At 41.3% G+C, this 27,204-nt stretch overlaps 1 protein-coding gene across 11 annotated transcripts in view; it reads left to right on the top strand.

Moving 5' to 3' along the window:
• The window catches only part of atp2b2 (ATPase plasma membrane Ca2+ transporting 2), a 927,552-nt gene that overhangs the window by 859,499 nt on the left and 40,849 nt on the right, over positions 1 to 27,204 (top strand). For all 11 annotated transcript variants that reach the window (XM_063068192.1, XM_063068182.1, XM_063068188.1 and 8 more), the window contains 2 exons: positions 1,885 to 1,991; positions 17,020 to 17,211. In XM_063068192.1, coding sequence (XP_062924262.1) covers positions 1,885 to 1,991; positions 17,020 to 17,211 — 299 coding nt within the window. The remainder of the gene's footprint in view (positions 1 to 1,884; positions 1,992 to 17,019; positions 17,212 to 27,204) is intronic.

The following is a 27,204-nucleotide window of genomic DNA, read 5'->3' as shown; positions in this document are numbered from 1 at the left end:
AAGAAAAAAGTCATACGCCGAGTTTGTTTTTAATTGTCCAATAATTGACAACGCTCCCTGAATGTATTAGCAGAAGCTTTGAAGCTGAATAAGAGTTTACACAGAACAATATTACCACTGTATGGGGAACATCCAATAAAGTTATCACAAATGAAATACATTACTACTTTTCCTCATGAATATTTAACATATTTAATATTCAGTGAGTTAAATTTCTTGAAAATACAAGGTAGGTGTTGATGTTGTGTGATTAGCTCATGTATTTTCAGTACTCAAGCTTCCTGCTTTACAGAATATTTGAATGATTGTAGTATCCATCCAGAAGTAATCAGGTTATTCATTAATTATAAAAATCAAAAATGTTGGAAATGCTTACCAGGTCAAGCCGCATCTGTGGAGGAAGAAACAGATTTAATGTTTTGGGTGACTGACCTTTCATAAGAAAGAGAAGAGATAATTGTGTTTCTAACTTTTCCTAGTTCCGATGAAAGTTCATTATCCTGAAATGTTTACTTGCTGCTGAGTAATTCCAACATTTTCTGGTTTTATTTCAGATATTAAGGAAGCTGCAGCATATTATTCTTCCACATGTTTTATTAAATGAACACTGAGATTAGGAGGAACCCGTCTTGTGAGGTTCTAGTCACAGTTAAAGCTGCCCAATAATTTACTGCTGTCATGCTTTGTACAACTGAAGCTTTTCCAGGGAACTAGACACCTGAAAAAGCAGGTATCTAGTTCCTTTTTGTTTTCTGACAGTGGGATGGGATTGATTTCCTTTTGTCAACAAAGCAGCATCTGACTAATCTAACCGAACCTTCATTAAAATCATAGCTAGTGGGTAGTGTGGTGGGTTTAGTGGGTGGAAGTTGTTGACGTCTCTCTATTTGCCAGAGACGAACTCTGACACAAAAGGAAACAGTTGTGATTATTAAGAGCCAATTAGTTCAGTCCAAGACATTTCTGCAGAAGTCCCCAAGGTAAAGAGATAGATTTAAATAGTTGTGGAAACATAGCAACAGTCAGAGGAAAACTGCTAATGATGACCTGTAGGCAGTTTCTGATCTGATTGAATTACATTCAAGAGAGGCCCTATCTACTGCTAAAGGTGGGCCTGGAGAAGGGTGTTCACTTGAAGCTCTAAAGTTACTTTGTGAAAATGATGTTGCACAGTAACTGATGTCACGACCTGCTTCCCCTAATTCCACTGAATTCAATCAATGCCCTCAAACTAGTGCCCTCTCCCTGAACGTACTCGGGTGCACTCACATTATAATTTTACATGCATGCTGTGCCTCCCATTCTGGGTGGCTGAAGTCTGTCATAAAATTGAAAGAAACTGGAAAATATCCATTAAATATTTTAAAACCTGCTCGGAATATTACACTGATTGCAGTTGTTCATATAGAGATATAATGTTTACAGATAAATAGACTGATGATTTCATTATTAATGTTCTTAACAAGCAATGTTACAATTATTTTATTGAGAGTGAAATTATTTGTTTATCTATTGTATAACATTGCTAGTGATGATCGGGCTAGAAATTATTTTGCCACGGGGATCAGAGACAAAATTTACTGTCTAATTGATTTTTCCTCCTTCCTGATTCATCACTATTTTGATTTAAACATTAGCCTGGGTGTTCTACGTTATTAAAAAGAAATGATGTAATTGCTTGAAGATACTGGGACAATAACTGACTAATAAAAACTGACATTATTTTCTGTGAAATTGATACCTCAGGCACTAGAGCTGACAGAAGTAATTGGAGCTGGGCAAGTAGAGGGAGTTTTCCTGTGAGTGGTATGAGTGGGAAGCTCGCTGTCTACTCAGATTAATTCCTTTTAATGAGCTTCAGAGAACTGACTTTGTTTGTTACAGGTATAATTGACAGCGTGCATGGAGAGCGGAGACAAGTTGTAGCTGTAACTGGTGATGGAACCAATGATGGACCAGCACTGAAGAAAGCAGACGTTGGTTTTGCTATGGTAGGCGATAAAACATTCACATAATACAGATCGTGTTCAATTAGCATTAGCTTTTGTGTGACAGTTGAGGCAATGTTCATATTGCAATGAACACAAACCTCTTTTAATAAATTGTTAATTCTATTAAGTTTGCTCAGGACATAAATAATTCAAAGGAAGGCTGATAAAAGACCATGGCCTCCACTACTGCTGTGATGAGGCCACTCTCAGGTTGGGGGAGCAATACCTTATATTCCATCTGGGTAGCCTCCGATCTGACAGCATGAGCATCAATTTCTCAAACTTCCAGTAATTGCAACCCCTCCCACTTCACCATTCCCCGTTCCTGTTTCTGTTTCTCACTTTATCTCCTTACCTGCCTGTCACCTCCCACTGGTGCTCGTCCCCCTTCCCTTTCTTCCATGGTCTTCTGTCCTCTCCTCTCAGATTCCTCCTCCTCCAGCCCTTTACCTCTTTCACCAATCAACTTCCCAGCTCTTTACCTCATGTCCTCCCCCTCTCCCAGTCTCACCTATCACCTGCCACCATGTAGTTCTTCCTCCCCTCCCCCCACCTTCCTACTCCGACCACCCCTTCCTTTCCAGTCCTGACGGAGGGTCTTGACTGTTAACTCTTTTCCATAGGCGCTAGCTGGCCTGTTGAGTTCCTCCAACATTTTCATTGTGTTGCCCTGATAATATAGACTGTTTAATCAAGCTGAAGAATCCTGAATTTATGGAGCATAATTTCTGGAATAAAGTCCAGCCACTTCAGACATGGCTGTCCCATCTTACAGAATGTCTATAATAGATGAGCCATGATCATTTCCGAAGGCTTTGCTAACTCCTCAAACCAGTTCAAAAGTTCAAAATAGATTTATTATCAAAGTACATATATGTCACCACGTACAACCCTGAGGTTTATTTCTTGCGGGTGTATTCATTAAATCAGGAATAGAATAACAACTCATCTCCTGTACTTCCAAAGAATCAGTGAAAGCCCGCACCAGATTTGGTGTTCAACCAGTGTGCAAAAAACAACAAACTGTGTAAATACAAAAGGAAAGAAAATAATAATAATAATAAATAGATAAATAAGCAGTAAGTATCGATAGCGTGAGATGAAGTGTCTGTGAGAGTGAGTCCATGGGTTGTAGGAACATTTTCGTGACGGGACAAGTGAAGTTGAGTGAAGTTATCTCCTTTGGTTCAAGAGCCTGGTGGTTGAGGGCTAGTAACTGTTCCTGAACCTGGAGGTGTGGGTCCTTTGGCTCCTGTGCCTTGCATCCGATGGCAGCAGTGGGAAGAGAGCATGGCCTGGCTGGTGGGCGTACCTGATGATGGATGCTGTTTTCCTGTATGAAAGCCTCCACAATTGAGGAGTCTCCATCATTTGGGCCTGAATGGATCAGACAGTGCCTGGCACCTGTGGAATTCTTCCCAGCAAGAAAGGAAAGGAAAGGTCACAACCTGAAATGTCGACTGTTTATTCGTTTCCACGGATGCTGCCTGCCTTGCTGAGTCCCTCCAGCATTTTGTGTGCATTGTTGTAGAGGAGGAAAAGATGGATTTCAAAGAGAAAAAACCCTAAAGCTTACTTTATACAAATAAAGTTAGCACTCTCAGCAGAATATACCTGCACACAACTCCCAATGAACTCCCTAGTAAATCTGAGATATCGAGCCAGGTCATTTTAAGGATGAAGATATGTCTCGGAATTCAAACTTGCTCAGTAATGCTAACCGTGGTATGTAAGTTGGGTAATATGTTGTATTCAGTTTCCAAATGTTATTCCAATAGCGGAAAAGAATTTTCTGATTGTACTAAATAGCGCAGTTAACTCTAATGTCTGCACAGCAGATATTTTAATTAAAGTGACTGCTGCCCTTCAAAGTGGAATGAAAAACGTGCATAATTTGAGGCTTACATCTCATTCTAAAAATATAAACTCATGCCCTTCTTGTGACTCAGCAAGATAGGGCACCATTTAACCTAGCTGTGCAGACTGGAAAACATTGTTTCTGCTTCCCCTATTTACTGCTCTCCATTCAGGCATTACAATTAATTACAGGTTTGTCAAAGTGAGGAAGAAATAATTGATTATGATATTCATTTTGTTTTAGTGACATCAATATATCAGGTGTGTATAGTTGACAGTGGCCACATAATTAATTCATACTTACGAGACTTTCCAATTCTGAACTTGGAAACAAGAGAAATAAATCACTGCTCCATTTATTAGTCACACTTGCTTTGCAAATGTACACTAATAATTTTTTGTAGAATCAATAAATCCATGCACTAATTTTATAATTGCTACCGTGTTTATTGGCCTAATCTTCTCTGGCCCTATATTTAAGCATGAAATTTTCAAAGAATGATACTGCAGTCGAGTTTCCTAGCCTACTTATCAATTGGAAAGATCTAAACACGATCTCAATACACTCAAACTTGTCAGTCATTTCCATTTTGTTCCCTCTCATTTGATGGTTAGCAATCCTCTTTCACACAAGCCGGACTATTGCCCGCTTCTAGCCTAATTGTATATCTGTTTCTCTGCAGTGAAGTTATTAAGGGCATGTTCAAAATGGAAGATGTACTGTGAAAAGCATGAAGTGGTTCTCATTTGATAGGCATATAAATAATATGCATAAAATTTTTCAAGATTGCAACAACACTCCTTTGATAAATAAAAGTCTTATGCAGTCATTGATTCACTTAGTATGATATTAGTCACATCACAGCGCATCCCGACAGAGTATCCTCTCCAGCTCCAACTAATGGGGCAGTACAGTAGCATAGAGGTTAGCACAGTGTATTACCAGTGACCTAGGTTCAAATCCCACTGCTGCCTGTAAGGAATTTGTACATTCTTCCTGTGACCACGTGGAGTTCCTCTGGGTACTCTAGTTTCCTCTCACAGTCCAAAGGTTAGCAGGTTAATTGGTCATTGTAAATTGTCCCATGATTAGGCTAGGATTAAAATTGGGGGATTACTGGGTGGTGCAGCTTAAACGGTTAATAGGGCCTATTCTGCACTGTATCTCAATAAAATAAAAAAATAAAATAATGGTGTAATTTGTCATCCTTTGCGCCTTTCTTATGATCGCAAGACACTGCTGGATTTTAAGAACATAGCTACTGCATGCCTGCCTCAGTAGCGAGTTGTTGTACAGCAGATGAGCTCCACAGCATGGGCTTTAGGGCACTCCATGTTGTCACCTGCTACAGTCACCCAGGGAGGTGCCATCGGAAGCGGTGCTCAAGAAAGCAAAATGGGACTGGTGTGTGTACGCTTCAGTAATGACAATCCACTGTTCCCCTTTGGTAGAGTTCTTAAAGGTGAAGTATAGGCCCACTTGGAAAATGGTGGCATATATGCCAGAATGCTGTTAATTGACTTCAGCTCGGCGTTTAATACACTCATTTCTCAGAAGCTGGTGGGTAAGCTGACCTGATTTGGTCTCAACACCTCTCTCTGTAGCTGGATACTGGATTTCTTGGCAGAAAGGCAGCAGTCCATCCTTGTTGGCAGAAACATCTCTAGCTCCATCACGCTGAGCACCAGCGCTCTCCAGGGCTGCGTGCTCAGCCCACTGCTGTTCATGCTGCTGACGCAGGGCTGTGGTGCTTGATCCAGTTCGAACCGGATCACCAAGTTCACTGATGGCACACTAGCCGTTGGCCTCATCAACAACGACGATGAAAGAGCATACAGAGAGGAGGTGGAGGGACTGGTAGATAGGTGTGAGCACAACAACTCGAGTCTCGGCGTGGATTAGGCCAAGGAGATGATTGCGGACTTTAGGAAGGTGTAGGCTGATGACTCCTCACTGCACATACACAGCTCCTCCATTCAAGTGAGTTAGGAGCACCAAGTTTCTGGGCGTGTACATAACGGACCTTCTCACCTGGTCCCTCTAAGCTACCTCAGCAGCATCTCCTCTTCCTGAGGAAAGTGAAGCTTGGCGATATACATGTGTACGGTTGAATGACAATAACCTGAACTTGAATCTGTGGGTCAGGAGGAGAAGTGGCCAATGAGTTCTGTCTCGATGCATTTGTTTGGATATCACTTGTGAATGGATGCAGCGTCTCCTGCTCACCTCCTTTCCCTCCTGCATTTATTTTGGTAATACTTTCCGCTGCAAAACTAGTCATTAGGTATTGCTCTTAAAGGGTAGTGAAAATGCACACAGCGAATTGCGTTGATATTTAATTAGTGGACCAGTGACATAAGCCTATAAATTCTAATATTTAAGAAATTATGTGAATTAAGCCACTTATTTCAAGATTATTTGTTAAAAATGGCCCTAATGTATGACACATTTTGATTCTACTTTAATGATTAACCAATCCTATGTTTTGCAATTAATTTCTTCAAAATATTGGACTAATAGCAATATTTATTAGTCAGTCATTTTAATCAGTCCTGAAAGTTTGAAGTAAAATTTATTATCATACATGTCACCACATACAACCCTGAGAGTCATTTTCCTGTGGGCATACTCAGCAAATCTATAGAATATTAACTATAACAGGATCAGTGAAGGATCAACCAGAGTGCAGAAGACAACAAATTGTGCAAATGCAAATATAAATAGATAACAAGAGCATGAAATAACAAAATAAAGAGTCCTTAATGTGAGATCATTGGTTATGGGAACATCTCAATAGAATGAGTGTAGTTATCCCCTTTTGTTCAAGAACCTGATGGTTGAGGGGTAGGAACTGTTCTTGAACCTAATGGTGCAAGTCCTGAGGCACCTGTACTTTCTACCTGATGGCAGCAGCGAGGAAAGAGCATGGCCTGGGTGATGTGAATCTTTGATGATGGATGCTGCTTTCCTATGACAGCATTTCATCCAGATGTACTTACTGGTTGCAAAGGCTTTACCCGTGATGTACTGATGCCCATCATTTCCCATGGGTGTTCTTTACGAATCAAATTAATGTAGTATAAATTTCAAATTATGCCAGGTCCCTTGTGGAGCACAGACAGAGTTTAATGTCAGTCAGCATGTGACACTGATAATGCCTCTGGAACATTCAGATTGGCAACCCAAGTCTCCACAATGCTCACCAGTCTTCCTTCAGGAAGTTAATGCATCACACGGTTGTCTCAGCTGACAATAGTCTATCAGAGGTGAGGTCTGACAACTCCTGAAGGTTGTGTTGACTCCTCAGACCAGTAGTGCTCAGACATGTGTTTGCAGTTCTGACTAACAGAGCGTGGCTGGGAGAATGATCGGGCAGTTCACGGTACCAGGGCGTGCTTCCTGAAGGACTTGGAGAAAGAGCTCTCAGCAGGAGCCCGTGTCTACCTAGTCATTAGGAAGCAATTACTTCAGCTGAAGCTGCGCAAAGAGTGGTCTGTGAGACGTTTGCACTTCAGTAAATGGATCTTCATTGAAATCCACCACTGCTGGCAGCTTGTGTGTCATGAAATATATCATCAGTGACTGGCCCGGGCACCTTTATGTTTCACCATAATGGGACTGTACCTCAAGGAAAGAACAGAAGAAAAGTCTCATCACTGTCAAGGTGACCCTGCAAATTAGTTTTTGTGGCAATTGAGGAAATAATCATTCACATCATATAATTTTTTTTAATGGAAGCCCACGCAAAAGCACAGAACCGTTCTTTAGGTTGCTTCCTCCTCCTCGTAATGAACTGTATGATAGAGATGCCTCTAAATGGTGACATCCATCATTAAGGACCCCCATCACCCAAGACATGCCCATTTTTCATTGCTACCATCAGGGAATATGTACCGAGTCCTGAAGACACACATTCAGTGATTCAGGAGTTGCTTCTTCCCCTCTGCCTTCACATTCCTGAATGGGCATTGAATCCATGAACACTACCTCACTACTTTTTATTTCCTATTTTTGCACTACTTATTTAATTTAACTTTATATATACTGTAACTTACAGTTTTCATTATGTATTGCAATGTACTACTGCTACATAACAACAAATTTCACGAAATATGACGGTCTCAGCCTGAGCACACACCCCTCAGCATCAGCGGCTCCACAGTGGAGAGAGTGGAAAACATCAAGTTCCTTGGGGTGCAGATCTCGGACAATCTCACCTGGTCCAGGAACACCACTGGGATTGTGAAACGGGCCCAGCAGAGATTGCACTTTCTGAGGAAGCTTAAACAAGCATCACTCCCCACTAACATCTTAACTACATTCTACAGAGGCGTGGTTGAGAGTGTGCTGACCTTTTGCATCACAACCTGGTACTCCAGCTGCAGTGCTGTCGACAAAAAAGTCTTGCAGAGGGTGGTTAGGGGAGCAGAGAAGGTTATTGGGGTCTCCCTACCTTCTGTTCAAGACCTCTTTCAGAGTCGATGCCTCCAGAAGACATGGTACGTCATTAAAGACCCTTCACACCCTCTCCATGAACTGTTTGTTCTTCTGCCATCAGGCAAATGTTACAGGAGCATCAAAACTAAAACCACAAGGCTACTAAACAGCTTCCTCCCACAGGCAGTCAGACTGCTAAATAGCTGCTCCACCTGACTCTGCTTTGGACACTTTTAACTTGCACTGGACACTTATAACTGATTTTAACTGACATGTGGCTGTTGTGTTTTACTATTTATTGTTATGTTTATTATTTAGTGTTGCATTTGTTATTTTATGATTGCACTGCCCCTGAGGAACGCTGTCTCATTCTGCCCTGCAGAGCTGATGTATGGTTAGAATGACAATAAAGTTTTTTTTGAATCTTGAATCTTGAATAAGACCATAAGATATAGGAGCAGAATTAGTCCATTTGGCCCATCGAGTCTGCTCTGCCATTTCATCATGACTGATCCATTTCCCTGTCAGCCCCAGTCTCCTGCCTTCTCCCCTTATCCTTGCCTGTGATGTTAATCTGATTCTGATCCTAATTATATCATCAGTGAATCTTCCTTGTTGGAGCTGGTAATATTTGGATCGTTTCACAGTTTGTTTTCCAGTACTGTGTGGCAGAGATTATTGCTGCTGTCTGATCAAAAGAGGGATGAATATATTTCATGCTCCCTTACCAGAGACCAGCCTGCTTTGATGGGATTGTATGTTTCCCCTGGTACCGGGCGTCACTGACTGCATGCATACCACTGCAGTACTGTTGTCAGCTATTTAAACCAAATGGGGTTCCTCTCCCTTCATATGTAATTTGTGCCCAGTATTCTTGTAGCATTCACTTTACCATATAACCATATAACAATTACAGCACGGAAACAGGCCATCTCGGCCCTTCTAGTCCGTGCCGAACTCTTACTCTCACCTAGTCCCACTGACCTGCACTCAGCCCATAACCCTCCATTCCTTTCCTAACTGCACTCATTTCTCTTCCCTCACACCCTTCAACATTGAGCACACTGCGAGTGTCTTCCACAGTGAAGATTGATGCAGGAATACTGATTTAGTTCATCAGCCATCACCTTGTCCCCCATTATTATTTCTCTGGCCCCATTTTCTAGTGGTCTTGTATACACTTTCATTTCTCTTTTATTTTTTGCATATTTGTAAAAACTTCTATCATCCACTTTGATATTGTTTCCTAGCTTGTGTTCGTATTTCATCTTTTCCTCCTCATGATTCTTTTAGTTGCTCTCTGTAGATTCTTAAAAGCTTCCGAATCCTCTGCCTTACCACTAATTTTTGCTTTGTTGCATGCCCCCTCTTTTGCTTTTACATTAGCTCTGACATCCTTTGTCAGCCATGGTTGTACTATTTTGCTTTTGCATTTGGATTCAAGCCAGTATTAAAATCCAGGGGATGGCTAGTGAATGGCAAGAATCTCGTTGGAAGCACGATCTCCATAGGTAATTGCAGGCTGATACTGCTATGTGGAATATGATGGAGCAGGTCGTTTGAATGCTGACACAACAAACCTGCAGCCTGGATTTGTGGTGATTTTCAGCGTGCTGTGTGAACCTTTGCTGTGTGAAATGACAGCCCTTCCACTACAACACACACAAAATACTGGCAACTCAGCAGGTCAGGCAGCATCTGTGGAAATGAATGGATAGGCGACGTTTTGGCCCAAGATCCTGCTTCAGGACTGAGAAGGAAGAGGGAAGATGCTAGATTAAAGAGGTGGAGGGACGGAAGGAGGCTAGCTGGAAGGTGATGGGTGAAGCTGGGTGGGTGGGGAAAGGCTGGAGAAGAAAGAATCTGATACGAGAGGAGAGTGGACCATAGAAAAAAGGGAGGGAGGAGGGGACCCAGGGCAAAGTAATGAGAAGAGGTATAGGGTCAGAGTGGGGAATAGAGGGTGGGGGAGGACAATTTGTTTACCGGAAGGTGAAGTCGATATTCATGCCATCAAGTTGGAGGCTACCCAGATGGAATAAAAGGTGTTGCTTCCACCAGCTGTATCCCAAAGCAGCTCAGGAGCAGAAGCAGAAGAAGAGAAGGAAGGGGTTTTTGAAGGGAAGCAAAATAATTATTCCATTCTCTGCTCAGCCCCCGTCATCTGTAGAAAAGCTGTCAAAGTGGATTGTAGTGGCTAAAACCTCATTTAGCAGATTACCAACAAAATCGCACCTTGCCTTCCTTCTTGTGTTTGACCGGCTTAATGTGCATATCAATCCAAAAGTTGAAACACAGCACCCACCAGTAAACGTAGAGTCCCCGGCTCTACATTGATTCAGCCTTCTGCATTTTCTTTGTACCTGTCTCCTTGCACATTTGTCCATCCATGTGCTACCTCAGTGGTTACATTTAACTCTGCACAGTGCTGTATTCAGTGGAGGAGATGACAGGTCGCCTTAGAGGACGAATTCAAGATGCAGAGATGTTGCGAGACTGACTTCGGGGCAACACCATCTTGGAATGAACAGCAGTAGTCTGAGCCAGCTGACTCAGTGGCAGCAACAAGGATGATGTTATCGTGAAAGGCCTTGACAGACTGGCTGTACAGAAAATGTTTCCTATAGTGGAAACTATAATGTTTCCTAAGACCAGAGGGCACAGCCTCAGAACAGAAAGGTATCACTTTAGAACAGAGATGAGGTGGAATTTCTTTAGTCAGAATCTGTGGAATTCGTTGCCACGGACAGCTGTGGGTATATTGCGAGGCTAATAGATTCTTGATTAGTAAGGTTGTTAAAAGTTACAGAAAAAAAGGCAGGAGAAGGGTTGAGAAGGAAAATAAATCAATCATGATGGAATGGTGGAGCAGACTTGAAAGGCTAATTTGTCAAATTCTACCCTTATGTCTTATGGTCTAAGGTTGTGCAACTAATTAGATTGACTAGTGCTGTACTGCAGTTCATATCCTTGTTTAAGCGACTGTACAATCTACCCCACAGAATTTAAGAGTTTCCAAAAGATCATAGTTGAGGAAATTACAGTAGGTCTTGCCAAGTACTCCTGATTGAACAATTTTGTGACTAGCTTTGTTTAATTGTTCACCCTCATTCAGTCCTTCAGTACGATGTCAGTTATCCATTAATCTATATGGAATACAACTAAGTAACTCAAATCCTGAAACAATCTCAAGCCAAGTAGCATCATCTGATAAGATTTGAGCACCCTCTAGTGATCGGTATCTAATTGTGACCAAACTTTCAAAATCCTTGATGGCCCATGTTTTATTTGTATATTTATATTAATATGATAGGATAATGAACTCTTCTTTCTTGGTCATTAAGGTAACATTTGGAAATTGATGATAATGCTTGCATATTTGTTCTTCAGCAATATTAGATTGAGTTTATGTTGAGAACAAGGAAGGCCAATGGGGAGTACTAGAGGTAAAGACATGAATCAGAGTCAGAATCAGGTTTAATATCATCAGCATATGTCATGAAATATAATAGTTAAATTAAATAAATAGTGCAGAAATAGTAATAAAAAGTTGTGAGATAGTCTTCATGGGTTCATGGCCTGATGGCATGAACATTAACTACTCTAACTTATATTAATGGCCCAACTCCCCTTCGTATCCCATCCTTTATTTATTTATTTTTTTATTATTTTTTATTTTTCTTTCCCCTTTTTTTTCTCTCTTTTTTTCTCCCTCTGTCCCTCTCACTATAATACCTTGCCCATCCTCTGGGATTTCCCCTCTCCCCCTTTCTTTCTCCCTCGGCCTCCCATCCCATGATCTTCTCCCTTCTCCAGCCTTGTATCCCTTTTGCCAATCACTTTCCAGCTCTTAGCTCCATCCCTCCCCCTCCTATTTTCTCCTATCAATTCAGATCTCCCCCTCCTCCTCCCACTTTCAAATCTCTTGCTATCTCTTCTTTCAATTAGATCTGATGAAGGGTCTCGGCCCGAAACGTCGACTGTACCTCTTTCTATAGATGCTGCCTGGCCTGCTGCGTTCACCAGCATTTTTTGTGTGTTTCATGGGTTCAATGTCTTTTCAGAAATCGGATGGCAGAGGGAAAGAAGCTATTCCTGAATTGTTGAGTGTGTGCCTTCATGTTTAATAGTGCATACCTTGGCTGGACCAAGGAAGGATAGTAAGAGTTCTTGGCTGTTGGACAGGACAGAGGGTAGTATCCTCAGTGGCTGGTCATTTTTCAAACACAAGAGGTCCTGCAGATGCAGGAAATCCAGAGCAACACAAATAAAATTCTAGGGGAACTCGGCAGGTCAGGCAACGTCTATGGGAGGAATAAACAGTCGATGATTTGGGCTGAGACCCTTCTTCAGGACTGGAAAGGAAGAGGAAAGGTCAATGTTTAAAGCCTGGTTTGGCTTCAGCAAAAGCTGCTAGTTGCCTCCTGTCCTGAGATTACCAATATGCATGAAATTATGGCTATATTTATGTTGGATTTATGTACACCAGGAATAGTGTTGAAACTGTCATGCTTTCTCTGGTTAATCTTTTAAACAAGGTGTGCTTAAAGAATAGGATTTTCCCTTTTTACTTCATTATAGGCTGAAAGAACTACTCTTTGTCAAGTAGTTGCTTTGTTTTAGATTCTTTCCCCTGTAAAGCCTTTCTTGAGGGAAATTGCTACTTTCTAATTTCTAATTCAGATTTGTGAGAAGGAAAATTTTAGAAACAATTATGTCTATGGGAAGAAGATTAAGTGAGATGAAAGTTGTGCCAGCCCGAGGTGAAATATTGACAGGACAAAAATGAACACACAGAACATGTGTAGCAAAAGCTTGATCCATTATGTATAAAGGCACATGGTGTTAATTCTATAGAGGATTTCTGGAGAGAGTATAAACAAATCATGAGTAATTTTATGTTCAAAGATTTCCCTGAATAAATCAAAAGCAAGCACTTTTTAAAAAGAAATTGTATAAAAATACGACTGAAATCTTGTAAGGATTGAATGTAAGGAGTAGGAATAGGAGGAGGCTACATTCAAATTGGATTACGTCTGATCAGATCTCCCCTGCCTTGACTGTAAATCTTGACACCCCAATAGTCTGATTTCTGTTCATCTCAGCTCTGAACATATTCAGAAATCAAACCCCTATAACTTCCCAAAGATTCATGACTTCTTGTCTCGAACTTAAATGGACATGTCCTATGCAGAAGCTATACATTTTAGTTTTAGATTCTCCCTTGAGGGGAGATATCCTCCCTCAGAATCTTACATGTCTGTAAAGATCGCTTCTCATTCTCCTGAACACCAGTGAGAAGAGTTACAACCCTGTTCAATCTTTTATATTGGACATCAACTCTGTGAACCTTGTCTGATGTGTCTCCAATGCAATTAAATCCCTCAAGGAGACCAACCAATGTGTATGGTACTCCAGCTATGGTCTCACTAATGTCCTGCACGTTTGTAGAAAGATTTAACTATTTTTATATTATATTTTCTTTGAATAAATGGTAACATTTTATTTATTTACCCAATTACTTCCTGTACCTTAATCTTAACATTCTGTGATTTAAGATGGAATCGCTTTAGCATCAACATTCTGTGATGTCTATATTAAACAAGATTCTGCTTTTCTGTTCCTCCTCCTGTTATGCACCATTTGCCAAGTTTTTATCCACTCATGTAGTCTGTCAATATTCCTTTGCAGACTCTGTACCTTATCAGAACTTTCTTTACCAGCTATCTTTGGACTGGCAGTGAAAGTGACTGTAATGCACTCTCCCTCCATCCATGTTATAGATACAGATCTTGTTGTGTTCGATAATGGGGGTTAGTGCAGAGCCCACACCTAGAGGCCAACATGCGGGATATTCAACTGAACTTTATTGATAAAGCTGCTTGTACAACATGTGAACTCCTCCCACGTGGGAGTGGCATAGGAATGCCATTATTAACTACCACAACCAACCTACATATGAATCCCAAAGAAGGGTCTCGGCCTGAAACGCTGACTGTTTATTCATTTCCATAGATGCTGCCTGACCTGCTAAGTTCCTCCAGCAGTTTGTGTGTGTTGCTTTAGATACAGATTGTATGCTTGTTTCAACTTGCCAACCTGAAAATGACCAGCCTATCCATGCTCAAGTATTATCACCAAAACATGAGCTCTTAGCTTGTGTAGTGATATTTTATCTGGCACCATCCAAATACACTATAGTATCCATACTGTTACAGTCTTAAAGAAAGCTAATAAATTAGCTCAGTTTCCTTGTTGTAAGACCATACTGTCTCTCCTTAATTGCATTATGAATTTTTTAAACATTCTACTACTATTTTACTCATGGGTACTCATGAATCCATTAAAGGTAAACCCCTTCCCACCATTGAGGACATTTACATGAAGCATTGCCGCAGGAAACCATATCCATCACCCACCCAGACCATGCTCTCTTCTCACTGCTGATATCAGAGAGAAGGTACAAGAGCCTCAGGACTCACACCACCAGGGTGACAAACAGTTAATACCCTTGGCCATCAGGCTCTTGAACCAAAGGGGATAATTTCACTCAGTTTCACTTGACCCAGCATTGAAATGTTCCCACAACCTATGGACTCTCTTTCAAGGACTCTTTGTCTCATGTTTTTGATGTTTATTGCTTATTTATTTATTATTTCTTCTTTCTTTTTGTGTTTGCACAGTGGTTGAACACCCAAGTTAGTGCAGTCTTTCATTGATTATTCATCTATTATGGATGTACTGAGTATGCCTGCCAGAAAATGAACCTCAGGGTTGTATGTGGTGACATCTATGTACTTTGATAATAAATATATTTTGACCTTTGAACTTTACTTCATCCTTACCTTGTTGCACAGTTCCCATATCTCTTCATTTGCTTAATATCCAAAGTCTACTTACCTACCAGCATTTAGGGCAGCAATAAAGGGCCTCCAGCTCTGGTGGTGTTCTGGGCTTCCTTCATTGTCTCTGTAGCTTCCTCTCAGTCTTCACTACTGTCAGTCATGCAAGACACAGGTAGAGAATGAGGAATTCCTTCGCACACAGATAGATATATATATATATACTGTTTCTGTAACAATTTTGTTTTTCCAGTCAGGGCTGTTAGTCCTGCATTGAACTCCCCAAACCTGGAGGATCGGTGGACTACTCTTAGTCTGGATTCTACCTTTTCACCTGACTTTTGGCAAGAGTCAAAGCATAAGGCCCTGACACCAGCCAACATAGCTCTCCTGGTCACTGAGGCACACAGGCCTCATCAAGGTTGTGGTCCTCTTGGATCGTCTATAGTTCTGTCTAATATATTCAGCAAATGAGTATCTGCAATAAAGAATTCCAAAGATTCACCACCTTGTCTTTATCAAGAAATATATTCTCATCTCAGTCCTGAATGACCGGCCCTTCAGTTTAAGATCCTTTTGATCCTCAGTTCTGTTCAATCCACTGAAGGGGAAACATCATCTGTGCATACCAGCATCTGTGCTGTCAAACTCTTGTAATAATTTTAATAATTTTGTGTGTTTCATTGAGATTACCTCAATCCAGAGGCAGAGAGAGAGTGTGTGTGTGTGTGTACACATCAACGAAGACTGGTGCACAAGCTGTTTTGTGGTTTGCAGTCACAGTTCTGTGATAACTGAACATCATACAATTAAATGCTGGCCACAGTACCTGACCTGACCCTGAGCACTCATGCCATTAATGCACTGGGAGAGCTTCACAGTATCTGCAAATCAAGCATCTGGATGGTCTCTTCATCGCTCACTCATACAGCTACTTGTGCATTGTGTTTTATAGGATTGCCTTATGCTTACGTTGCTTTTTTTATTGTGTTCTCTATGCTTATTGTGTGTTTCTAATCTGCTGCATCAGAGGCAGAGTAACAATTATTTTGTGCTCTTTTCACTTGTATACTGAAGAATGACAATCAACAATCTTGAATCTTGAACTCTTCTGAACTTTAAAGTGTATTGGCTTAGTCTACTTAATCTCTCATTGCTCAAATTCCTGTACCTACAATCAGTTTGTAATACTTTTTGTTGCAATCCTCTATTGCAAGGGTTCCCAACCTATTTTTATGCCATGGACCAATAGCATTAAGAAAGGGATCCGTGGACCTCTGTTTGGGAAACCCCTGCTCTAGTGGAAGTATATCCTTCCTTCAGTAGAGGGGCTAGGATTGTACAAAGTATTCTAGAACCAGAGGTCCAAATTACTGCAGTCAGACATCTTTCCTATTGTACTCAGATCTTCCTGAAGTAAAGGCAATAATTTTTGCTTTTGAAATTGCTGGCTGCATCACTTTCACTGAATTGTGCACAAGGACACCCAGGTCCCTATGAACACCAACATATTTCAGTCTAGTTAAAGATTGGCATGTTATCCTCCTTCCTCTCCCCTCCCCACCTTTTTATTCTGGCATCTTCCCCCTTTCCTTTCTAGTCCAGAAGGAGGGTCTCGGCCTGAAACATTGACTCTCTATTCATTTCCATGGGTGCTGCCTCACCTGCTGAGTTCCTCCAGTATATAGTGTGTATTTCCAGCCTCTGCAGAATTTTTCATGTTTAGAGCATATTAATTGTTAGTTCAAAGCAGTTTTAATAACAATGTGTTAATTATGGAGCATAAGTAATTCATTGTACTTGTTTTACTATTCTATTCCCTGGAATCTGTCTTTCAATGATATTTCTGACAGCTGAGATGCTGGTTAACATTTTTCTTGCTGTATTTTAGGGAATTGCAGGCACTGATGTGGCAAAGGAAGCCTCTGACATTATCTTGACTGATGACAACTTCAGCAGCATTGTGAAGGCTGTCATGTGGGGCCGAAATGTTTATGACAGCATCTCCAAGTTCCTGCAGTTCCAGCTCACAGTGAATGTTGTTGCGGTTATTGTGGCCTTTACTGGAGCATGCATCACCCAGGTGAGGGTTTATTTCTGAATGCACATTCTCAAAGCTCGAAAGGGCTTGCTTCTTAGGTCAGTGATCAGCAGACAATGCTGTGTTATGTAACTCATCAACAATTACGGGCTATAGAGTCATAGAAAAGTAAGGCACAGAAACTGGCCTTCTGCCTTTCTAGTCTATGTCAAAACCATTTGAACTGCTGACTCCAATCAACCTGCACTGAAACCATCGACCTCCATACCCCTATCATCCATGTACCTATCCGAACTTATCTTAAATGTTGAGATCAAACGCATATCTACCACTTGTGCTAGCAACTGTTCCACACTCTCGCAACCCTCTGAGTGAAGAAGTTACCTGCTCATGTTCCCCTTAAACTTTTCTCCTTTCACTCTTAAAGCACCTGCTTGCATTTACCCTATCTATACCCCTCATAATTTTGTATACCTCTATCAAATTTCCTCTCAATCTTCTCTACTCTAAAGAGTAAAGTCCTAACTGTTCAATCTTTCTTTATAACTCAGGTCCTCCAGACCCAGCAACATCCTTGTGATTTTTTTCTGTACTCCGTCAACCTTATTTATATCTTTCCTGTAGCTAGGTAACCAAAAATGCACACAATACTCCAAATTAGGCCTCACCAACATCTTATACAACTTCAACATGACATCCCATCTCCTGTACTCAATACATTAATTTATAAAAGCCAATGTGCCAAAAGCATTCTTGATGACCTTGTCTTCAAACCATTAACAGAGTGGTCTTCATTTAAATATTTTGAATTATTGCCAATATTGAGGCTTTCAATGCCTGAATAAATATACACTGAAGGGCAGTTAGTGCAGAAATATTTCTCTAAGGAGTTCAATGCTGCAAAGTTTGATCTCGATGGTTTGTGAGTAAAATAAAATTAATTTCCAGCATGATGTTCTCGACAATTAAGAACTTTGATCATTCCTCACTCTAAGTTGTAAAATACTGATTTCACCACAGTTAGAAAAAATAATTACTATTTAACAGAGAGTTTCCAAAAGGAATAGAATGCCTCAAGATATTAAAAGTTGGCACAATAATTATGCATGTGAGCAGTGAGGTGGCCTGTGGCCAATTTTATATTTAAATTATATTCTGAATTTGTACTCGGTGTCTGGGGGGTGGGGGGGGGGCAGCATCTCTGGTGAAGGAGCTTGTTATCCATTCCAGGGCAGATCACTCACCTTTGGTCCCCACCGAACACTCAGCTCTCACCTGTGACTCCAAGTAGCAGTTTGCATGCGACAGCGGCCACAGTCTGTTAAACGGGCGAAACCAGGGGAGGGTAGCCGGCAGCCTGGTACCCCGGTGAGACAGGGACATGCCCGTCCTAGCTTGCGAAGTCGGCTCCAGCGGACAGGGTGAATGAGATTTACAGTGAGATCCAATGATGAGGAAGACAGTTCTGTAATGCTCCATGGAGAGTGAAGGGGATGAAAAGGCACAGAAGACGTCATAGTCATCCACTATAACCGAGGAAGACCCCAGTTTGTGACACTTGTTTGTACCACTGGACCCGGACTTCTGAGGACGAGGGAGTGGAACTGCCCCAACGCAATGTCTTTTCCACTTTAAAAACTCTTCCACATGACTGACAGCCACCAATTCCCCAGCTGCAGAGAAAAATTTAAGAGGAAACAGGATTTTCAAAGAACACAATAACTTTATACCAAAGAATGTGACAAGAAGATTAATTTTGCTGCTGGGATGACTAATGCTGAGAGATCTTCAGTTTATAATTATCATTAACTCAGTGAGCAGGTAGTCTGTGAACGGAAAGGGAATAAAGTGATGGGAAATATCAAGGGTTAAGTCTAATTGTGGTACATCAGACTACAGGCTATAAACAAAGATTATTTGCCTTCAAGAGCAAGAGTTCAAATGGTTCAGCTTAATATCAGAGAATGTATTCTGTATACAAGCTGAAATTTGTATTCTTCACAGGCATCTGTGAAACAAGAAACTCCATAGAATGAGTGATGGAAACTTCAGAACCCCAAAGACCACCCCCCACCACCACCGCACAAGAGTGAAGGAGATTGTATGTAATTGAGGTGTGAAAGTGAGGATCAGAGTAGCAACACTGCCTTTAATTTGGGAGTGCTTGCCTTACATTCAAGGAGCTATTCACGCAAAAGCTTTACCTGCAAGGTGACCCATTCGTTTAGTTTCCCTACATGTAATTAGTGATAGCATGGGTATTGCGGTACAAACCAAACCTGAATTAAGATTCTCAATTCTTTTTTCTTATGTATAAGAAAAATGGCTGTATGGGCCATTGGTGGATCAGATATTTTTCATCTTCACTCGTGATTGCCAGTGTATCTCCACCTGTAAAAAAGTGCTCACTTTCTTTCTTCTTTACTGTACCTTAGAAGTTTAGCTAACATCCCACACAGCCACCAACACACAGACCAATTCCTTGAGCCTTTGCTAATTTTGGAGAAAGAGTCCATGTAATTATTAATTGGCACGTTTAGGCGGAAACACAAATGGACTATTTATCGTGGTCTTCATTTAGGTATTTTGAATTACTGCCAATATTGAGGCTTTCAACGCCTGAGTAAATACATACTGACGGTGGCTTTACTGAAGGGCAGTTAGTGCAGAAATATTTCTCTGAGGAATTCAATGCTGCAAATTTTGATTTTGATGTTTTGTGAGTAAAATTAAATTAATTTCCAGCGTGATGTTATGGACAATTAAGAGCTTTGATCATTCCTCATTCGAAGTTGTAAAATGGGGATTTCAGCACAGCTGAACTGTTAAGAATCCAACAATTTTTTCCTCAATTTATTGCTTCTGTTTGAGCTATAAGATAATGGGAAGAACTCTATTTCAGTCAGTAGGCTTGGGAATTTTAATTTAATTCTTCATTCATTTTTCATTATTTAGAAATTACCCCAGGGACTTGCAACAACTGTCACTGCAGTTATTTATATCTTGGGCTCAATGCATTTACCTTTACAGTTCAACTGTGAAATCTCTTCTGGTTAGATTGCTATATATAAGGCATGAAGTACTGTGACATTGAAAGCAATGACTTTGTAACATTGAAGGTAATTGCCTCTATTCTCATTCATTCAATTTTCCTTTACATTCTGTTAGTGAAGTCAGCTCATCATTGGGGAAATCAATGCTGTTATCTGCCTATTTTTATAACTGAAGTGCAGTGACCTTCCATATCTATGTCCTAAAGAAGCTGCTTTCATTGTTGGTGCTAACTGTTTGTGTGTTCCCTGAAAGGTTATTCAAGCCTGAAGTAGATTTGGACCATTAAAGAACCAGGGATGATAGGATCAGGCAAGAAGGTGAAGTTAATGCCAACAATCAGATCAGCCATTATCTATTGAAAGGGAAGGACAACGTAAGGGGCTGTATGAACAAACAGCTAATCATCCCAGTCTGAGTATTCTTATCGGTAGAGCATCTCTCAGAATAATATGGCATTCATTTCCATCCACTGGACTCTGTACATTGTTTTGGTACAATAGCTGGTTAATCCACTCAGTTACTTTAAGGTGTGTTAAACACAGGGAATGGCAATGAGTAATTATATTGTTTCCAACTGAAAATTTGTGGGAAATTATTTCATTTTCATTGCACAACTTTGATTCTTGTAATAACAATGATTTTGGAAGTTCTTAATTCCATCAGGTCTGTATGTTAATTAATCTTGCCAAAACGTTTTCTTGCTCTCCCTTACGAATGAAACTTTTCTTTGACTTGTATGTTTCCATTGTCACCTCCATGGTAGGAAACTCACTCAGTTGTGAAACGTCTATTCCTGAAGGTTCAAATGCACACTGTTAACCCTTGAGTGGTGGGGTGGAGATACGTCTCTACCAAAGGAGGTGTAACGTGCTCCTTCCCTCCGCTAGCCTGCAGGTCACCATTGGGTAAGGTGTAGCACCTGCTTAGTCCACCCCCCCCCCCCCAGATCAGTGTCATGTGAAGCCATGGGAGCAGCTGGTGGATGGTCGCATGAGCAGCTGGTGCAGATCACAAGCCCTAGTTATGCGACCACTGACGCTAGGCAGACAATCTCTAAAGAGTATTGATAATGACTGGGATCGCCTGTCTTGTAAAGACTCTGCCCAGAAGAAGACAATGGCAAATCACTTCTGTTGTAAGAATTCAGAAGGCGCCAGGCAGCATCTGTCTTGATGAAGGGTGCAGTTTCCACAAGTGTACAGATACTTTAGATGTGATAGGTGTGTGAATAGAAGGTGTTTTTGGTCTTGTCAAGTCTTGTCATAACTGGCCAATAACTTCCTGTCCTTTGAATTCAAAGCATGCTGTAGACCATGGCAACTCCTTGCAAGTTGCTTTCTACAGATCTACTCCTTTGTACTGTTTTAATTCCCAATATTCCCTTGTCCTACCTTCACGCACTAATGTGATGAAATTATCTGTATAAATGGCATACAGATGTAAAGTTTTTCACTGTACATCTGTATGTGTGACAGTAATAAACCAATTTGCCTATCTCTCAGGATAGGTGAATCAATTTACTAATTATGAGACAAAGATCAGCATTCTTTATTGTTGATCACCATCCATTATCCTTTCAGATTATTTCTTATGTCTGTTGACAATGATCAGTGTATCTGTATACCTCCTTTGCACCTGTGTGATTGTAGCCTCCAAACTTTTCACCCACTCGAAGATCTCCTAAACCAATGTGCACAGTTTTAACCATTCATTATGGTATGCTCTACATAACAAACAAACAACATCCATTCTTTCATCCAACCCAATCAAAAATGGGCTAGAAATATCACCTGGTACTGGTGCTTCTGAGGGGAATCACAATAAAATCCATTAGCCTGGGTTTTCTGCCAAATCACCGTGTGGATTCTGCAGTAGGTTAGATTTGACGCAGGATCCTGGGTCTTCCTTCTAATGAAGAGAGTTCACCATTGCATGCATACACAGAGTAATACTCACCTCTTTCTCTCTTTCTCTCTCTCTCTCTCTCTCTCTCTCTCTCACTCACACACACACACACACCCCCAACACATATACCAACACACACATTTCTCACCAGCATGCACAAAAACTGAACAGTTGATCTTTGACACATGTCAATGAAGCAGTCATAATGATTCCAACCTTGGAAGTGAAAGTGGGAAAGAGCAAATGAAAAGAAGTGGTGTTATTTTTGTGTTTGTTAAAGGACTAAGTCTCATGTGAAACTTCATAAAATTCTATTGTTTTTTTCTGTAAGTGTCTGCAAGAAATTGAATCTCAGGGTTGTATAAGGTAACAAATATGTATTTTGATTATAAATTTACTTTGAACTTAGTTTACATTGATGAAGCAAGTGAAGTTGAGTGAAGTTATCCCCTCTGGTTCAAGAACCTGATGGTTGAGGGGTAATAACTGTTCCTGAACCTGGTGGTGTGAGTCCTGAGACTCCTGTACTACCTTCCTTATGGCAGTGGTGAGACGAAAGTCTGATCTGGGTGGTGGGTGTCCCTAATGATGGATGCTGCTTTCCTGCAATAACGCTTCATGTAGGTGTACTCAGTAATGGGGAATGGGCCATATCCTGTGAAGGAGTGGGCCATATCCATTACTTCGAGTAGTATTTTCCATTCAAGGACATTAGTGCTTCCATACGAGGCTGTGATGCAGCCAATCAATTTATTCTCCACCTGACATCTATAGAAGTTTGTTAAAGTTTTAAATGTCATGCTGAATCTTTGCAATCCCCTAAGGAAGTAGTGGCACTGCTGTACTTTCTTCATAATTGCATTTATGTGCTGGGCCCAAGATAGGTCCACTAAGGAATTTAAAGTTGCTGACTCTCTCCACCTCTGATCCCCCAGTGAGAAGTGGCTCACGGGCCTCTGGGTTCCTCCTCCTGAAGTCAGTAATCATCTCCTTGAGCAAGGATAATCATCTCCTTGAGCAAGGATAATCGTCTTCTTGCTCATCTCCTTGACAGTGAGGAAGAGGTTGTTGTTGTGACACCGCTCAGCCAGATTTTCAGTTTCCCTTCTGTATGCTGATTCATCATCACCTTTGATTCGGCTAACGACACTGGTGTCATCGGCAAACATGAATATGGTATTGAAGCAGTGCTTAGCCACACAAGTATAAAACGAGTAGAGCATGGGGCTAAGCACACAGCCTTGAAGTGCACCTGTGCTGATGGAGATTGTGGAGGAGATGTTGTTGCCAATCCGAACAGACTAGGATCTGCTAGTGAGGAATTCAAGGATCCAATTGCACAAGGATGCATGGAGGAAGGTCTTGAAGGTCATTGATTAGTCTTGAGGAGATGATGGTATTGAATGCCAAGCTGTAATCGACGAAGAGCATCCTGATGAATGTATCTTTACTGTCCAGATGTTCCATGTTTGAGTGAAGAGCCAATGAAATGACACCTGCTGTTAACCTGTTGTGCTGGTAGACAAATTGGAACAGATCCAAGTGACTTCTCAGGCAAGAGTTAATATATTTCGTCCTCTCAAAACACTTCATCACTGAGGATGTGTGTGCTACTGGACAATCGTCATTAAGGCAGGTTACCATGTTCTTCTTAGGACTTTTATAATTGAAGCCTGTTTAAAGCAGGTGGGCACCTCACATTGCCGAAGAGAGAGATTAAAGATCGCATTCAATTCAATTCAATTCCAGTTGGTTGATCAGCACAGTTCTTCAGTACTTGGCTAGGTACCCCATCTGGGCCAGATACTTTTTGTGGGTTCACCCACTCCCCCTTCATGTTGACCTCAGTGGCTGAAATCATAGGATCATGAGGAACTGTGTGAGCTCATGATGGTTCCGCTATGTTTTGATAGTCAAAGTGAACAGAGAAGGCATTGAGCTCGTCTGGAAGTGAATCCCTTTTGTCACGTACATTGCTTGATTTTACTTTGCGAGAGGTGATAGCATGCAGGCCCTGCCACAGCTGCTGAGCATCCTTCATCAATTCAATCTTAGTCCAGAACTGCCACTTCACCCTGAGATGGCTTTCCAGAGATTGTACCTGGACCATTTGTAATTTTCTTGTTCACCAGACTTGAATGCCTCTGACGAGGCCCTCAGCAGATTGTGCATCTTATGATTCAGCTAGGGCTTCTGGTTGGGAAAAACTGTGAATGACTTGGTGGGGACACAACAACTGGTTTTTATAAAATCCATAACAAGTATGGTGTATTCATCCAGATCCACAGATGAGTCCTTGAACACAGCCCAGTCCAGTAACTCGAAGCAATTCTATAGCTACTGCTCTTCCTCCCAGGACCACTTCTTTGTTGCCCTAATCTTTGGAGCCTTGCTCTTTAGCCTTTCCTGTATGCAAGTAGGAGAAGGACAGCCAAGTGATCCACTTTACCAAAATGCAGTCTGGGCATAGAACGGTAGGCATTCCTTATCTTTGTGTAACATTGGTCTGGTGTTTTGGGACTTCTGGTGCTACAGGTTATATGCTGATGATAATTGGGCAGGGATTCTTTCAAACAGCCCTGATTGAAATCTCCGATTATGATATGGAATGCATCGGGGTGGACTGTTTCTTGTTTGGTGATAGCATCACGCGGTTTCTTGAGCACCTGATTACAGTTGGCCGATGGTAGTACGTAAACTGTGGTCAGGATCATGGAGGAGATCTCCCCTGGTAAACTGAATGGTCGGCATTTGATTGTTAGGTGCTCAAGGTCAGGGGAACACAAGTACGACAAAACCACCACACACATTGGAGCACCACAGAGAGCTGTTGGCTTGATGTTCCAAAGCAGAGTAGAGAACTAGTGAGATTGTGTCTGCTGTAGACCTATTGCAGCAGTAGGTGATTTACAGTGTGTCCAGTTTCTCGTTCAGGCAGGAATTACTTATAGCTGCAACTAACTTCCCAAAACACCTCATTATGGTAGATGTAAGTGCTCCAGTCAAAATTTATTGTGGCAGCTCACCATGTTTTTGGACACTCATGTGATTGCTGCCCTTTTGAAGCAGGTGGAACTTCAGACCACTGCAGTAAGAATTTGAAGATGTCTTCCAACACTCCAGCCGGGAAATGCACACTGTCAGGGCCTCATGACGGGCGAGAGTTCACTCTCTTGAAGGATGTTCTGACATCAGCCTCCAAGACAGACACCGCAGAGTCACTGGATATAGTGGAGATTTACAGAGATGTAGTTTTAGGCTCCATTCAAAACATGCATGAAAGGCGTTGGGCTCATCGGGGGGTGAAGCATCGCAGATACTTTTGCTGTTAGGTTTCACTCTACAGAAAGTAACGGCATTGCAAACCCTCCCGCGGGTGTCAGCAATCCAATTGTGTCTCTCATCTCACACAGAGTTGCCTTTGCGCTCTCATGATGGCCTTCCATCGGTCATATCTGGGCTCATTATAGGATTCTGGATTGTTGATCTTGAACAGCATAAATCAAGCACTCAGCAGATGGCAAATATCCTGGTTCATCCGTAGCCTCTGTTTTGGGAAAACCTAACCAGAAACCTCCAAATAAAAGGGGAATCTGGAACTACTCAGCAGGTCATATAGCATCCGAGGAGAGAGAAATATTTCTCTTTTTATTTCAGATTTTCAGCATCTGCTGCCTTTTTCTGTTCAGCAAACTTCCACTCATAATTGAAGATGGAAGTACAGCAATGAATAGGAATAGCGATGGCCAATATAGCATGCAAATCTTCTGCAGAAGCTAGCATTATATCCTCCAAGTTAGAAATTGGAATATTTCGAATGATTTTCCTGGAAACGAGTTAACTGTACACCATCTGTATACTGTAAATGAGAATTAGATCTGTCACAACTCTGGTATTATTCAACTGTGGTCTCAGTGCTATTAATTATTTGTATGCCTGGATATAACTTTGTTTAAAAAGTAATAGTATTACATAAATAGAAATCAAAGTACGCGTTTGTAGAATATGAATATGTATTTATACAAAAGATGCAAATCTTGAATATTACAATGGTCAGGACAAGAGGTCGGGTACTCACTTTCTGAGTGCCTTTCAGCTCAGTACTGAGTCTAGGGGTGGAGCACAGACTGCCTGGACTGAGGGACCGTAGATTCTCACCTTTACACCAGTTCATCTCAGCTGTTAACTGAAAAATTGGTGGTTCATGCCCATTCAATGACATGGATTACTGCACAGTTTTGAATACACTGTTACAGAAAAGATGCCGTCAAGGTGGAAAGAGTGCAAAGAAGATTTACAAGAATGTTGCCTGGTCTTGAGGGCCTGAGTTCGAGGGAGATGTTAGACAGGTTAGGACTTTATTCTGTGGAGCAAAGGAGACAGGTGTGACCTTACAGGGGTGTATACAATTATGAGGTACATAGTTAATTTTCCAGGGTAAGGGAATGAAAAACTAGAGGGTACATATTTAAGATGTGTCAGTTGGTGCAGATATGGTCCAAGTGCAGAGAGAGAGAGAGACACTGAGGAAGGTCAACAGTTCACTGGCTTCAATGAGAAATGTTGCAGAATTTTACAGGAAAAGGAAGGCAATAAACGCTAGGCCAATAGGGCCATTAACTAAAACACTCAAACTGAAATTTTAATGCCAACCCTGCGGCTGGAATCCAAAAGCTAAATACCAAATGAATACTGCTCCTTCACAGCATCAATGAAACGGTAGTCTTCTTTCCCGGACAAGGACGAGAGTAAGCAGGGAGCATAAGCGTTGTTGTACTTTTGGTCAAGTCTCAACAAGACTAGAATGAAAAGAAGGGAGTTAAATTCCACCATAATGAAACACTAATTAGCTGGAATATGCATACTCACGAGCACAAATGTCTTCCACAACCTGCCTGCACAGGCACATAGACCCCCACGGGAGAATCTGTGGTTGTGACAAGATGAGTGGAAACTGAGGGGTTACTTCTTCACCCCAAAAGAGGGGAGTATGTGGAACGAGCTACTAGAGGAAGTTGTTGAGACAGGTATAATGACAACATTTAAAAGATGCTGGAACAGGTATATGAATAGAAC

The sequence above is a fragment of the Mobula hypostoma genome, chromosome 15, assembly GCF_963921235.1.
Source record: "Mobula hypostoma chromosome 15, sMobHyp1.1, whole genome shotgun sequence".
In the NCBI taxonomy this organism is placed as follows: Eukaryota; Metazoa; Chordata; class Chondrichthyes; order Myliobatiformes; family Myliobatidae; genus Mobula; species Mobula hypostoma.
Note: the sequence above shows the minus strand (reverse complement) of the source record. Positions and strands in the feature narration are given on the sequence as shown.